The sequence below is a fragment of the Cervus canadensis genome, chromosome 3, assembly GCF_019320065.1.
Source record: "Cervus canadensis isolate Bull #8, Minnesota chromosome 3, ASM1932006v1, whole genome shotgun sequence".
In the NCBI taxonomy this organism is placed as follows: Eukaryota; Metazoa; Chordata; class Mammalia; order Artiodactyla; family Cervidae; genus Cervus; species Cervus canadensis.
In genome coordinates this window covers 41,465,698-41,483,159 of record NC_057388.1, presented here as the reverse complement: position 1 = coordinate 41,483,159, position 17,462 = coordinate 41,465,698, and the positions used below count along the sequence as shown (strand labels likewise).

The following is a 17,462-nucleotide window of genomic DNA, read 5'->3' as shown; positions in this document are numbered from 1 at the left end:
TGGAATAAGTATCAGCTTTGTTACAGAAATTGATGCTTCATGGCTACCCATGCCAAGAACAGTCTCCTAGGATTTATAATAGAACAAAATACTCTTTAGAGACCTAAGGCACCTGAAATCAACTGAGTCACAGACAAACTCCTACCAAGATACCTAGGCTTTATTCTCTTTTCAAAGGCTATGAGCAAAAGAAATAAGCCCAGAATTCTCCACTGCTCCTTATGCTAGTGTGTTTCCAATTGTTGAGGCAATTCAATAGAATTAGAAATTTGCCAGCACTTCAAAGGATGTGGGATTTGACAGCTTGTCATTTTCCCACAGTCTCTACTGTTCAAGGCATAATGGAGTCTTGGGTACCATGTTTTCATGTCTGATAAACAGCTGAAACTGAGAACATCCCACACAAGTCCTGGCTTCTTGCCTACTCCCACTGGAGAGAACCATTCTCCAACAACTGAAATGCTGATGGATTCATTAAATGAATGCATACATCTGTTATTTTCATGTTGAACATCCACAGAAAAGAACTATAAGAGAATGTGTTAAAGGAAGAAAATCCTTTGGAGGCCTCTCTCAATTTTCTGTCCCTGGAACATTAGTTTATCCTATAAAGGCTAAAACTTGCCAAAAGTCAGATTATCTAAAGGCAAAAATAAAAGGGCAGGAAAAATAAACGTCAGAATCTCACTTTCCTACAATAGCATGAGTTTATGTTTCTTAAGCCTAAGTGGCTAATGTGTTTTTGATCTCTCTCTTATGCAGCATGCCTAGGCTCACTGCACCTCACCTGACATGAACTGAGCACCTGAAGCATGTCTCATAGGAGCTGTGATTCTTCTATGTTATGACTTCTAATAATCCTCTTTGTTAATTTCCAGTTAAATTATGTGCATAATATTTCTTCATCTCAAACCCTCCAGCACATTGAAGGTGGTAAGGTGGTGTTCTCATGTCTTAATTGGCAGGCAGGATTGTTCTACAGCCTCTCTGGTTCCACTGATGACAGACAAAAAGTCAGCATTTACATAGGGTATTATGTCTGCTAAGGGATCCTGGAGTACACATTTCCAGTAAACCTGAGAAATAGACAGTTATTTTCATTCTCCTCTTAAAGATGAGGAAATTTGAAGTTAAGTAACTTGCCCAAGGTCACAGACACAACTTCAAATTCCTGGCCCTTTGTTTTTCTTCTAGACCAGTAACCTCCCTTGATTACATCATCTCTTATTCCATTATGCACCAAATTGGAGATCAAAGCATCAATAATGGTTGATGAACTCATTATTCAACAGAGATTTTTAAATGGAAGAGGTCACAAGAGGACACTGTGACTTTGTCCTTAAAGTTCTGAGTTGCCATTTTCTTGGGAAAGAAGGAGAAAAAATAAGAAGTCCAGTGACTGACTGTGCAAATAGAAACCCATCAACTCTTTAACGCTGATTATTATAGCTGAAGTAATTTCCCTGCCCAAAGATCTTAATAGACATTTATCCAAAGAATAAATACAGATGACACATGAAAAGATGCTCAACATCACTAATAATTAGAGAAATGCAAATCAACCCTGCAATGAGGTACAACCTCACAGCTGTCAGAATGGTCATCACTAAAAAAAATCTACATCACTAAAAAAAATCCCCTATGGAGAAACGGGAACCCTCCTACACTGCTGGTGGGAATGTAAATTGGTACAACTACTATGGAGACCATTATGGAGGTCACTTAGAAAACTAAAAAAAAGAACTACCATAATATCTAACAATCCCATTTCCAGGTATATACACAGATAAAACTATTAATTAAAAAAATGCCTTTATTTTAAAGTCTATTTTATCTGATATGAGTATTGCAACTCCTACTTTCTTTTGGTCTCCATTTGAGTGAAATATTTTTTTCCAGTCCTTCACTTTCAGTCTGTATGTGTCCCTTGTTTTGAGGTGGGTCTCTTGTAGATACCATATATAGGGGTCTTGTTTTTTTATCCATTCAGCCAGTCTTTGTCTTTTGGTTGGGACATTCAACTCATTTACATTTAAGGTAATTGTTGATAAGTATGATCCTGTTGCCATTTACTTCGTTGTTTTGGGTTCGAGTTTATACACCCTTTCTGTGTTTCCTGTCTAGAGAAGATCCTTTAGCATTTGTTGAAGAGCTGGTTTGGTGGTGCTGAATTCTCTCAGCTTTTGCTTGTCTGTAAAGCTTTTGAATTCTCCTTCATATCTGAATGAGATCCCTGCTGGATACAGTAATCTGGGTTGTAGGTTATTCTCTTTCATTACTTTAAGTATGTCCTGCCATTCCCTTCTGGCCTGAAGAGTTTCTATTGAAAGATCAGCTGTTATCCTTATCCTTATGGGAATCCCCTTGTGTGTTATTTGTTGTTTTTCCCTTGCTGCTTTTAATATTTGTTCTTTGTGTTTGATCTTTGTTAATTTGATTAATATGTGTTTTGGGGTGTTTTGCCTTGGATTTATCCTGTTTGGGACTCTCTGGGTTTCTTGGACTTGTGTGACTAATTCCTTCCCCATTTTAGGGAAATTTTCAACTGAAGTAAAACTCTCACTGTTTGCAGATGACATGATCCTCTACATAGAAAGCCCTAGAGACTCTACCAGAAAATTACTAGAGCTGATCAATGAATATAGCAAAGTTGCAGGCTATAAAATTAACACAGAGAAGTCCCTTGCATTCCTATACACTAACAATGAGAAAACAGAAAGAGAAATTAAGGAAACAATACCATTCACCACTGCAACGAAAAGAATAAAATACTTAGGAATATATCTACCTAAAGAAACAAAAGACCTATATATAGAAAACTATAAAACACTGATGAAAGAAATCAAAGAGGACACAAACAGATGGAGAAATATACCGTGTTCGTGGATTGGAAGAACCAACATTGTGAAAATGAGTATACTACCCAAAGCAATCTATAGATTCAATGCAATCCCTATCAAGCTACCAATGGTATTTTTCACAGAAATAGAACAAATAACTTCACAATTTGTATGGAAATACAAAAAACCTCGAATAGCCAAAGCAATCTTGAGAAAGAAGAATGGAACTGGAGGAATCAACCTGCCTGACTTCAGGCTCTACTACAAAGCCACAGTCATCAAGACAGTATGGTACTGGCACAAAGACAGAAACATAGATCAATGGAACAAAATAGAAAGCCCAGAGATTAATCCACATACCTATGGACACCTTATGTTTGACAAGGGGGCAAGAATATACAATGGAGAAAAGACAGCCTCTTTAACAAGTGCTGCTGGGAAAATTGGTCAACCACTTGTAAAAGAATGAAACTAGAATACTTTCTAATACCATACACAAAAATAAACTCAAAATGGATTAAAGATCTAAATGTCAGACCAGAAACTATAAAACTCCTAGAGGAGAACATAGGCAAAACACTCTCCGACATAAATCACAGCAAGATTTATTTATCACAGCAAATCTATGACCCACCTCCCAGAATATTGGAAATAAAAGCAAAAATAAATAAATGGGACCTAATTAAACCTAAAAGCTTTTGCACAACAATGGAAACTATAAGCAAGGTGAAAAGACAACCCTCAGAATGGGAGAACATAATAGCAAACAAAGCAACAGACAAAGAATTAATCTCAACAATATACAAGTAACTCCTGCAGCTCGATTCCAGAAAAATAAATGACCCAATCAAAAAATGGGCCAAAGAACTAAACAGACATTTCTCCAAAGAAGACATACAGATGGCTAACAAACACATGAAAAGATGCTCAACATCACTCATTATCAGAGAAATGCAAATCAAAACCACAATGAGGTACCATCTCACGCCAGTCAGAATGGCTGCTGTCCAAAAGTCTACAAGCAATAAATGCTGGAGAGAGGGTGGAGAAAAGGGAACCCTCTTACACTGTTGGCAGGAATGCAAACTAGTACAGCCACTATGGAGAACAGTGTGGAGATTCCTTAAAAAACTGGAAATAGAACTGCCATATGACCCAGCAATCCCACTGCTGGGCATACACACCAAGGAAACCAGAACTGAAAGAGACACATGTACCCCAATGTTCATCACAGCACTGTTTATAATAGCCAGGACATGGAAGCAACCTATATGCCCATCAGCAGACGAACAGATAAGAAAGCTGTGGTACATATACACAACGGAATATTACTCAGCCATTAAAGAGAATACATTTGAATCAGTTCTAATGAGGTGGATGAAACTGGAGTCCATTATACAGAGTGAAGTAAGCCAGAAAGAAAAACACCAATACAGTATACTAACGCATATATATGGAATTTAGAAAGATGGTAATGATAACCCTATATACAAGACAGAAAAAGAGTCACAGATGTATAGAACAGACTTTTGGACTCTGTGGGAGAAGGCGAGGGTGGGATGATATGAGAGAACAGCCTTGAAACATGTATATTATCAAGTGTGAAACAGATTGCCAGTCCAGGTTGGATGCATGAGACAAGTGCTTGGGGCTGGTACACTGGGATGACCCAGAGGGATGGGATGGGGAGGGAGGTGGCAGGGGGGTTGAGGATGGGGAACACATGTAAATCCATGGCTAATTCATATCAATGTATGGCAAAAACCACTACAATATTGTAAGGTAATTAGCCTCCAACTAATATAAATTTTAAAAAAAAACCAAAAAAATAAAAATTAAAAGAAGTAAAAAGATGCATGTACCCTATGTTCATAGCAGCACTATTCACAATAGCCAAGACATGGAAACAAAGTAAATGTCCACTGACAGATGAATAGATGAAGGAGATGTGGCACATATACGATGGAATACAGCCATAAAAAGAATGAAATAATGCCATTTGTAGAAACATGGAGAGATTTTCATCCTAAGTGAAGCAAGTCAGAAAGAGAAAGACAAATACCATATGATATCACTTATATGTAGAATCTAAAATATGACACAAATGAAATTATCTATGAAACAGAATCACAGATATACAGAACACACTTGTGGTTGCCAAAGGGGAGGGAGCTGGGAGAAGGAAGGACTGGGAGTTTGGGGTTAGCAGATGTAAACTAATATACATAGGATGGATAAACAACAAGGTCCTACTGTACAGCACAGGAAACTACAGCTGATCTCCTGGGATAAACCATAATGAAAAAGAATACAAAAAATTTTGCATATATTGTATACCTGAGTTACTTTACAGCAGAAATTATCACAACACAACACTTAAACCAACCACACTTCAATTTAAAAAATACTATTAATAATCATTTAAAGCAAAAAAAAAAAAAGCAATTTCCTCACCCTTCTTGTCCCACAGGGCTGCTGGAGTGTCAGGTAACTGGGCCACTTGATATCCTTTTCTTATTTTTTAAAAATGGAAAAAAATATCGGTTATATTTCAAGCCACAAAAAAATACCTAACTGACCTTTGGGTAGTCCAACCTTAGCTCATTTTTTTTTTGAAGATGAAAATCTAGGATTTTTTTCAACAGTCCTAATTTCAAATTATAACTCAGAGATACTTTGTTTTGATCTTTCTTGATCTTCCTTCCAATATGCATTTTCTTCCACTCACTCAACCTGTTTATAATTTTCTTACATTTGACATCTTTTTATGTACTTGTCACATTTGATACTTTAAAAGTAATTCCCTTGTTTTTACCAAATACCTAGAGTTTGTACAGCCAGTATGTCATTAAGGTTTACTGACAACCAAAGGCATACCGTTGAGTGGGTTTCTCTAGAGAAAGCATTTACTCTGGCAAGTGGACAAGATAATCTATTTCAGTGTGACAAGAAAATATTAGAACTTCTATTAAGATTTAGTTTTATCTCATATATTTTATTTCTATTTTTATATACTTTGTAATATATATTTGAATATCTATATAATTTGCAAGTACATTTAATTTACATTTTTTGGAGGTATATGCTCAAAATATTTTTATTATGGTGTGATGATTTTAAAAATTTTGAAATCATAACCATAGAGAATAAGTAGGTACAAATAATATTACTAGCTATTATTTACTAACTGCTATGTTCCAGGCATTGTTCAATTCCTTTAATCATCTTAATTTACTTAATCCCCCTATCAACAACTATAAGTATGTGCCATAATACTATACCATTTTATTTCCCTGCTGCAAGTGAGATTCAGACATTGAGAAGTTGGATAATTTATCTAGAGAGACAGAGCTTCTAAGTGGCAGGATTTGAAATTAGGCTAGTGGACTCCAAACTCTGTCCTCTTAACCACCCTTGTTCACTAACAGTTACTGAACAGAGTGCCAGGTAGGACTGGGCTTAGTGGAATCTATCGGAGCTCATTCTCCTCACTCCTTTGATGACAGACATTTTCCATTCTCTTCGGAAACTCTCATCTTGAACTTCATCTGTATACCAGATGTTGGGGCCACAAGATAATTTAGACATGGTCTCTGCCCTCAAGAAGCTACAGTCAGTGCAGAAGATAAGACAGTTATATATACATAGCTATAATATAAGTGGAAAGTGAGAAGGACAAAAAATTTAAAGCTATAGAAATTTTGGAGAGTCATTACTTCCAGAGTGAGGAATTGGGAAAAACTTCATGGAATAAAGTACATTTGAGGTGGTTTGAAGCTATGGCTTATTCCCTCAAATCACTATATAACTGACAAGAAATTTCATGGTGAAAGTATCTTTGGAAATATTTGTTTTGGGTCTTGGCCTTGCCTTTTCTCCGTTTCACAGTCCTCTCCGTATTTAAAAACAGTAGGCTCCTCTAAAAGTGGTATAATCCTCTAACGCTGAGCCCAAGCTAAGCCTAGTTTCCCTGGCAGGGAGAACGTGAATGCAGGGGAGGCATCTTATCAGTGGGGTGGCAGGGGTGGTGGTGGACACCTAGGGTCTGATAGTTTGGTTTTGGGGCCAGGGCCCAGAGTATGCCCAGGCAATCACCACTCCTACCTGTTCTGATGCCTAATGGGGACAAAGCATTATAAGAGACTATAGTTTTGAATTCAGTTTATAACTTAGAATTGAGGAAGTTGTATTTCAACTAGCCCAAAATAGTCTTCATTATAGAAAATGGTTCATGATAGCAAAAGAATTCTCCATAATTATCAGTAGAAAACTCTATCCTACTCCCACACAGAACTTTGTAGCAGGATTAATCAGAACTTAATAAGGCAAATAGTCAAGAGATGGTTTTATGAGTATGCACCATGAGGTGAGCTTTTTTAAGACTGGGAGCTGACACCTTTTGAGGTAGTTTAAATTAGGATTTTGACAGAAGCACATTATTGTCACAATTGGTAAATGTTAGTGAGATTCAGTCTCCTCCACATATCCAATTTAGGAATGCAGTCATTAAGCCCCCACACAGTGATTCAATTCATGAAATACAGAGAAGAAATTATTTAACTCACTAAGAGATTTGGAAGTTGTCTTAAAGTCTGCTGAGAAAGTGAAAGTGTTAGTCACTCAGTTGTGTCTGACTCTTTGTGACCCCATGGACTATAGCCCACCAGGCTCCTCTCTCCATGGAATTCTCCAGGCAAGAATACTGAAATGGGTAGCCATTTCCTTCTCAAGACTGCTAACCCATGGCAAAACTGGTTGATACATGGGATGAAAGTCAAATAGATAATTTTTGCACTTTCTCTCCATTTTCATTATAAAAGATTTTTACTTTGAAGAAGCTCAGTCTAGCATTTTCTAAGATAAGAAAATCAACAGCATTGATATATGTGTGATTCTGAAGCACTGTAGCCAGAAGAGCATAAATCATCTTATGGGTAAGGGGCGGGTATGGAATTTCATGAGTGATTATGCTGAAAAACATGCCTGCAGACTTAAGTACTTAATACAACTTACAGTCTCTAAAGGAAAATATGGATTGTAAGAGAGGAAAAGTTCTGACTTATTTCTTAGATCTGCACTGATTTATGCCAAACATAAAGCCCTGGACTCATCTTTGTGCCTCAGATTTTCCCTGAATGAGAATGCTACCACGAATGCATCATAGGCCTTGTTAATCATTTTTATATGTTCTTCTTTAATTTAAAAATTCTGAGAAAGTTTAACTTCAAAGAACATCAAAGCTTTTAAAATGGCTTAAAGCAGAACTGATTCAAGCAGTCCAAGACACTGACAGATGCTTCTGAAAAGAGTCTGCAGACATGCAGAGACTTGAATTTCCCTTTGAAGCTTGTTTCATCTTTTAATAAGTTTTTCTTATAGTTTAACTATTCCTTCTTGCTTTACATTTTCTCTGGTTCCTTGAACTCTATCCATTCTCTAAATAGAAAACAATGTTATCCTACCCCTTGCAACATAAGAATTCCTGTATTATTAAAACACAAGTCTTTATATCCTTGAAGATACTCACAGATTGAGTAAGCAGCTAGTATTTATTGAGAACTTACTGTAGTCTATGTTATGAAAGGGGCATAAGAAGCAAGCAGAGTTCCAGACAGTACCTCTGAGAGACTTATTGCACTCTAACTGAAAAACTTGTTGAATGTGAGCTGAATTTTAAGACCAATTCCAATCCTTTAAAGCTAGATTTCCCTAGTTGTGCCCTCTATGCTTGATTAGCTCCAATAACAGGGACCTCAATATCTCCTTACCAGCTGCCCCTTCCAATATCTGACCTCACTTAGTTGCTAGAGAAAACAAATCTCCATGTAAACTGAGCTACAAAACAGGAATGAGTCAAGCACTGGAAGTGCTGAATCAGTTGAAAAAGACAAGTTTTGTATGAGGTCAGACGAAAGTGGAATCACTGATGGTTACTGTGGTCAGAAAAAGATGATGATTTAGGGTAAAATAATCAATATCTCTTGGTTTTCTCCAAAGTACAACATAAACGTGCATCTTTATTATTACTGGTATCATATGCAAATTCCAATAATAATTAATATTTATTGAGTGCTTGTTGTTCAGTCACTAAGTCGTGTCTGAATCTTTGCGACGCCATGGACTGCAGCATGCCAGGCTCCCCTGTCCCTTCACTATCTCCCAGAATTTGCTTAAACTCATGTCCATTGAGTCAGTGTTGCCATTCAACCATCTCATCCTCTGTCTCCTCCTGCCCTCAGTCTTTCCCAAGAACTAATCAATTTGTTAAACTGCCTCTCAAATGACACTATATATAAATTTTAATATAGGTTTTTTTTTTCCTTTTTACTGAAAGTAGGAATGAAAATTAAGAACAACCAAGATAAAGGGAAGAAGTTTCAATGATTTCCAGACCTTTCCTAGCCCTAGAAATTTTAGATGAACATTTTGGCATTCCAGAACAATGCTGGAGGGTAGATATTATTTTCCCTAACTTGAAGAAACTGAGGCTCAGAAAAATTAAGTGACTTGCTAAGGTTTCAAAGCTAATAAAGTGGTAGAATGAAATTAAAACTCAAGTCTGTCTGATTCCAACAACTGTGCTTTTTCCATTATATTTTAGTGTCAACCCCAGAGTGTTAGCCATCTAATTCTTATCTCCAGATTTCTTCTATTCACTGAACTGAATATAACTCTAATAATTACTAACCATATGGGTAAAATTCCATTAGTGATAGAAAACCAAATTCTGTTAGCAGGAATCTGAATATTACTGAAATGTTAAGTGGCGTCTGAATATCTTTTGTTATAAGGAGATTTTGGACACAATGGCTTCTTTGTTTGCAACAAAATGTAACATATCTACATCTCAAGAGCTGAAATGCATACTAAATAAACTGCCTCGGGGTAAAATGGCATAAAATTTGAATAAAGACTAAGAAAAGAAAAAAAGAAAACCACTAACTTTGGAATTTCTTGCAGGTATTCTGCAAAGGCTCACTGACCTTGGAACATCTGGATGTCTCTTATTGCCCCCAACTATCAGATATAATTATTAAAGCATTGGCCATTTATTGTATTAATCTCACATCTCTCAGTATTGCTGGCTGTCCAAAGGTATGTGCAGGAGTTAGAGCTCAGACATGTCAGATTGAAGTACTGCCAAAGAACACAGGTAGGATAGCAATTAGGTGTTAGACTCATAATAGAACTTTTCTTTGCCATATCTGAGGTATTCATCAAGAGTTCTCCTTCCCCAAACTGTAAATAGCTTTATGATTTCATTTGTGTAAAAGTAGTACCTGGAAAAAGTTAAAGACAATTCTCATACAAATATAAAAATGTGTCAAATATATATTTAATTCACTAATGAGAGAACCAGCAAAATGATAAAGTCAGTCCATACAGCATTTGATCAAACTGAGTATTTACAGGAACTGAAGAAAGAATGTTGGAACATGATTGTTAGGTTAAATCCAAAATTGGTTAAAGTCCTACAAGGTAACAAATCAATAACCTTGGAGCTATAGTTTCTACCAGAAATAATCTGCATCTCTCTTAGACAAAAATACAACAGGTAGAGTTTGAGTCCTAATCAATAATACATAGCATGTCCAAAAAACGGCATAATTCCTTGTAGAATTTCCCAGTTGGACTGGTTTAAATCATGTTCCAGTAAACGCTGAAAGGGTAGGCAACCATCTTTTGTCTTATTTTCAAGTGTTTGACAATTTTTCTTGATATCTGTCTTTGAAAGGAATATATACTTATTGCAAAATCTTTGGACTGCATATATTAAAAGTATGAATGTAAAAATTCAAAGTCATACCACCATCCAGGACGTAACCACTGGCATTTTATACTTACTCTTCTAGAATTCTTTTCTATGTACAGAGATTGTAGTTAAAGAAGGTTTGTCTTGCTTTTTAAAGAACAGAATCATACTTTCTAAAATACACTTAACCTGCTTTCTTTTCTCTTAATATACTACGGATATTATCACCAGGTCAAGAAATAGAGGTCTCTGGTGCTGGATTAATAGGGCAGATTAAATATACCCTGATAATTTTGTTCCCTCTTGAAATGCTACCAAAACTGCAGAAGAAGGGTGAGGGCCCACAATGATAGGGAAAACAGTAGGAGACAAAAGCAATAAAATTTTGGAAACCTGAAAATAGATGAATTAATTTAGCATACCAGAGACAACTTTGAATCCTAAACCAATAGTAGAGAAAGCTGGGGAAAGAATGGATTTACACCATAGCCTTCAAACTTGGCAATACTGTATACTTCTGTAACTGGGTTAAGAGGATGGCTAAAACAAGGAAGACTGGGTTAAAAGTTCTTGAGAAGTAGGTACATCATTAGATCTCCTTCCCTATTCTATGCTTTCAGGCAACTGCCCCTCCTCATCCTCACCAGAGTTGAGATATATTTCCTAGAGCCAGATTTCTCAACCGTGGCATTACTGACATTTGGACAAGATCATTCTTTACAGTAGGGGATTGTTTCGTGCACTGTAGGATGTTTAACTGCATCCTTGCCCTCTATCCAGTACATGTCAGTAGCACCTAGCCCCCCCATACCTCCAGTCATAACAATAATAAATGTCTCCAGATATTGTTGAATGTCCTCTGATGGAGGAAGGGAGTAAAATCTCTCTACTATCCGCTCTACAGATAATAAAACAGAAGGTTGCCAGGCTGGGAGACATCATGTAAAACTGAGAACTTGGATACAAAAGTGAAAATGGGAATTAAGTGACTAAATGCTTAATGCAGAGATACTCAGCACTTTTCCAACACAGCATCCAGAATTTGGCTGCCAGATCTTTCCCTCCAGGCAGGAGGCTGGAATTCTTTTTTCTGGGGACTCTGACTAGTCCAAGATGAAACACTGAAAAATACTGACATTTGTGGATTTTCCAACAAATAACTCATTTAGCCCATTGAAGCTGAAAGAAGAGAAGGCCCATATTATGCACTCAGACCTTCTATTCAGCTTTTGTTGTTTTTGTTTAGTCGCTAAGTCATGTCCAACTCTTTTACGACACCATTATTTGTAGCCCACCAGGCTCCTCTATCCATGGGATTTCCCAGGCAAAAACACTGGAGTGGGTTGTCATTTCCTTTTCCAGGGGATCTTCCCGACCCAGAGATCAAACCTGCATCTCCTGCATTGCAGGTGGATTCTTTACTGCTGAGCCTCTAGGGAAGTCCAATCAGTTTTTAGCTCTCCACTATCAATCATGAGCAGACAGTCAAGGACATGAGGCCACACTTAGGAGAAAAGCCTCTAAAGGAGAAGATAAAGACCAAAACAAATTAACAGAAAAATCTTGGAGGAAGTAAAATACTCAAAGGGAAGAAAACTAAAATATCTCTTAAAAAATCCTCAGAAATTGCTAAGTTACTAACAATTTTGTCCTCTTCTGTTGCACACATTAAAGTATCACCTGAACTTTCAAGACTCCTTGAGTTCTAACTGGTCTAAAAATTCAGCTTCTCAGTTGTTCAGTCTGGGTAGTGAGTAGGTTAAGAGAGTGATGCTAGAACCTCCTGATTTCTCTATCATTAACCATCCCACAATAAGGGGGAGGCAGTGGTGGGAAAGCTATTGTCAATCATGACAAAATTTATCTAGAAAATTTACAATAAAATTCTTCTTTGTTCAACAGCCTTTAGAACTAGGGAAACCAGATGTCTTTCTGGTCAGCATCATCTAGTTCTAGAAGTAAGCTGTGGTAAGGTATTCAGGCCAGCAGTGACCATGAACCCTCTGCAGCTTGGGCAGTCACAGCTCGCCGGGCTCTTGCTTCCACTGCACACGGACACATAGACACATGGGTAACACATGGCTCACTGGGAACTGCCCTGTCTCTAAAGAAAGCACAGATGTTGACTGGGTATTTAAAAGGCTCCACTAATAAGGGAGGGAAATAGGAGAATGAGAAAAGGAAAGACTCTAAAGAGAACAGGAACTGAGGCAGAGGATTTGTGTTTGTTTTGTTTTTTGTAAGGAAAAACCGACAGAGTTCCTTCTACAAAATGTGCAGTGGACATTGGCTCACAGCCCAGAAACTAAGGAGGATTACAAAAATAACATTTTATAAAATGCATCATACTACACTGAAGATCTAGACTGAGAAAAAGCAAGGAGAATAGATTATTTCAGAATCTCAATGTAAAGGAAAAGCATTGAGCTTTACCATCTATGCAGGTGAAATGAATATTCTGATTCAGAAGATGTAATGACCATAATATGAACACTCCCCACAGCCTCAGAAACCATAAGGCTGTGATCCTGTCTAATATATTTAAGTTCCATTGTTTCTGATGAGCCATAATACACTTCAGTGTCTGGCTTATCATTCTAGGCTACATTTCCCAAAAATCCATGAGTTAACCTTGAATGGACATCTTATACACCTCCTGGAAGGTCCCTACAACCAGCTCACCTCTCAGGTTAGTGAGTAGTACTATGACCTCATCCTACCCGGCACTAAAATGGGAATAACATAATCTCTGCTCAATAGGACTGAGATCAAGACTTTGTATCTGGGAGTTAAGAATGTGGCCAGTCACCTCGACCTCGTTTCCAGCTCCCATAAGTTCCAAAAACATCACCTCAGTCACTGAACACTTGGGATTCTGATCTACAGGAAATGCTGGGCTCCTTTTCAGTTCCTCCAGTATCAAAAAAACCTAGTACTCTGAGCTCTACCTCTCTGGGATTTTTCCATCATCTCATTGTCTTTTCTCTTCTCTACAATTCATTAGGGCAGGCTAACTCCTGCTCCCAATGATATCATATCCTCAGAGACCCATAGAGTGTGCCAGGAATGTCTGAAAGCATTTATGTGAGAATCAGTTGCAATGTTAAACCTTGGTCCTGTGCATGTTCTGGAAACAGGGCATACTTAGACAATGACATCTATCTTTCCAAACATAAAAAGTATACATTTCAAATTAAAGGGGGTTTCTGCATAATTCTCTCAATTTTATGTAAAAAACAAGAGCTTAGCCTCATGGCATGTTTTTTAGAATGTTCAAACATTTAAAGTAAATTAAATCCAGTTGGAAAAAAATTCCTTTGGGGAGAGTAATCTAGTTGATTCTGCAGCAAGTCTCAGTTCAACTATAAATTCAAATGCTAGACCTTGAGGAAGTGAAGTAATCTAAGAAGTGGAGTTGAATTACTTCTACAGAACATCTGTGCAAACCCTCAAGATGTTGGAACCCTTAGCAGAAATTCTCAGTGTGAGATTCATGTAGCCTCTGTGGCTTCTGCTCTTCTTTCCTCTGCTGCCTACAAACATCTCTCTCACCTACTAGCCCCTTTCCAGAACCAATTATTCCATACACAAACCATCAGAGATGTCCAGATCACTTCTTATAGCAAGTTGATTCTGTCTGTAGGTTAATATATATTATTTATATATATATATTCATGTAATACATATATTACAGTTTTGTAACATGTGATGTTATCAAACTTATGCTTCTCAAATTGATGTTGCCTTAGAGTGGATTTTAAATTTAAAGCCAAATGCTATTACAGCAGAATTTCATAAGTTGCTCATACTGGTGTGACAAGTATTACTAGGAAAATTTTGATCAAGTTTCCCATCCCAAACAGGTAACTAAAATAAAAATAACGGCAAGATCACAAATTCTATTAGTACCACTTGAAAGAGACCTTTTACTGTTCTGGAAACAGACTAAGTCACTGACCTAAGTCATAGGCTCATCACATGATAAGAGAATATGCAAGGGTTCCGACTATATTTGTTATGGACTGAGTATTTATGTCATTCCAAAATTCACATGTTGAAACTCTCATCCCTGGTGCAACAGTATTAGGAGGTGAGGCTCTGGGGAGGTAACTAGGTTTTAGATTGAGGTCATGAGGGTAGCACCCCCATGATGGAATTAGTGTCCTTAAAGAATAGGAAGAAACTCGAGCTCCCTTCGGGCTTCCCTGGTGGTTCAGATGGTAAAGAATCTGCCTGTAATGCAGGAGACCCAGGTTTAATCCCTGGGTTGGGAAAATCCCCTGGAAAAGGAAATGCCAACCCACCCCAGTATTCCACCATGTACAGTTACAGCAAGAAGGTAGCCATCTACAAATCAGAAGAGGACCCTCACCAGACACTGAGCCTGTGGACAATTTGATCTTGGACGTCTCAGCTTCTAGAACTCTGAGAGATAAATGTATGCTAGTTAAACCAACTAGTCTGTGGTATTTTGTTATAATAGCCCAAACTGACCAATATGCTACTCTTCCTTGGGATGCAGTTGGTCGAAATAATCAGTAGTTACTTTGGCTCTATGTACAGATTACTGACTCAGCAATGGAGATGTTATCAGCAAAATGCCATTACCTGCACGTTTTGGATGTTTCTGGTTGTATCCTGCTTACTGACCAAATGCTTGAGAACCTTGAAATGGGCTGCCGACAACTCCGGATCCTAAAGATGCAGTACTGCAGACTTATTTCCAAGTAAGTATGTACCTGAGTATGAAAAGTTTTGAGAACTACTTCCTGAGAAAACAGATTATGTCACCACAGCATTCATAATACAATACATAGTGGCTTTCAGAGTTAGGAAGTTTTTATTTTTCACTTAACTGAAGCCAATATATTGAGCTGACCTCTAAAATGGTCTTTGTGGTTTTATATTCCTTTTCCAGTAGCCCTTCTACTCTTAGTGCTTCCCTTTCCTTGACTGTGCAGCTGCCCAAAGCCCTAACTCTGCTCCTCAAGGAATAATCACTAGCTCTTCCTCTCTTTCCTTCTCAAAATAATACCACTCAGTTAATCTCCCATGTGGGTTAAGAAAATCATCAGACATAGCAGTAGTGGTGTTAGTCACTGAGTTGTGTCTGACTCTTTGTGATCCCACAGACTGTAGCCCACCAGGCTCTTCTGTCCATGGGAATTCTCCAGGCAAGAATCCTGGAGTGGGTTGCCATTCCCTTCTCCAGAGGATCTTCCCGACCCAGGGCTTGAACCCTGGTCTCCTGCATTGCAGGCAGATTCTTTACTGTTTGAGCTAGCTCACAATTAGGTACAAATTACTAACAGTTATCCTAAGAGTCCCATCTCCCCCAAAGCTATTTGTTTTATATTTGTTATTTTACTAAGATCTAGAGCTCAGAGTAAGGTATTCTGATAACTGCTACAGGCCAAATGCCTAGTTCCTCAATTTATAAAATGTTTCCAATGAAATAACAGCTGGGTAAATAAGAAATCTATAAAGGTAGACGGTATCAGGTGTTACCCTATAATTTTTAGATAGAAAGCAGTTTTTTGCTTTGTTGTTAATTTTTTTTTTTTCTATTGACTGGAATTAAAAACATGGAAGTATTTTAATTGACCTGATGAAGTAACCCGTGGAGTGTTCATATGAAAATTCTTGACCAGTCCCTGAAGGTCAGGTTCTTTTCTGAAAGTTGGAAAAATGAACACTAAGAATTAATATTATCAAGGTACAAAGTTCATAATGTGTTCTAAGCATGTAGATTTCACAGAAGAACTTTCTTAATTAAACAGCCCTGGCAAGAGCTGAACCATGAGATCTGTTCACTTGATAACTGAGGAAGAAAATCATTTCTGATCTAGGGATATGTGTGCTAAAATGAGATGAAAAAACAAAAACAAAGCTATTACTTATAGAATAAGCACTCCCACTGGGCCTAGACTTGCCAAGGGAGAAGACAGCCAACTGAAAATGGATCAGAAAAAAGAGGGCAGGTTCTTGAAAATTGTTGAAGAAGAATAGAGATTCAACCTTTCTTGATAGGTCTGTTTGAATATTATTAACTCAGAGTATTACACCATGAAATAAGGTCCTAGGAGTTTCTGTTGACCTTGTGATATCATACAACAGCCAAGATGTCACCTTTGGGTAAGATGATAGACAATGGATAATGTATTACACAAAGGAGTTTAGTTTTTAGTCTTTTGATTATATTTTGCCAATCATTATTTTGGGAAGGTAATAAACTTCTGAAATGTAGGATGTTAAGTAAATGAATGGAAGACTTAGCTAGGGTCCCTGTGAACCTAAACATGGTTACCCATTCCTCATGCAAAGTCCATAGATTGAAAAAAAAAAATGCAAAGAAAATAAACAAGTAAGATTTTACTACTAGCTGGGGTTGGCCCCCCAAACCAATGCAAAACTCTAGTTAACTAGCTGAATCTATGGAAAATTCCTTTACCCAATCCAGGACAGTTAAAGGTCTATTTTGTTTTCTACCACCAGGCCTGGCTGTCCCTATCAGCCAGGAGCAGACAGAGACTTGGCCCTCATGCTTAAAGGGGAGCCAGCTTGTCTGCCCATCTTATTGTCTAAAGAGGCCAAACCATTTTAGTTTCCCTTATAGCTCCACTCCTGCTAAGATCCAGTAAGAAAGAGGCCTAGAATTTTCTGATTCTATCCTTGTCTAGCAGTGGAGAGGGCTGTCCCACAGCATGGTGGCCAGGACCAGTAAGGCTCCAGGAGCATCTGTCTTGACATCCAGCTTCCAGGAGAGGATGCTACTTGTCAGTCAAGGAGGTCCCAAGATACCTGGGTTTCAAAATTTTGATTACAGAAGTGGTAAGGTCTGGCCTCATTTCGCTGTTGGGGCTCAGATC

General features: G+C 37.7%; 1 protein-coding gene across 1 annotated transcript in view; it reads left to right on the top strand.

The window, feature by feature from the left end:
• Nucleotides 1–17,462, top strand: part of FBXL13 (F-box and leucine rich repeat protein 13) — a 203,791-nt gene that overhangs the window by 178,626 nt on the left and 7,703 nt on the right. Inside the window, exons 19-20 of the mRNA XM_043462331.1 lie at nucleotides 9,801–9,935; nucleotides 15,157–15,320. Coding sequence (XP_043318266.1) covers nucleotides 9,801–9,935; nucleotides 15,157–15,320 — 299 coding nt within the window. The remainder of the gene's footprint in view (nucleotides 1–9,800; nucleotides 9,936–15,156; nucleotides 15,321–17,462) is intronic.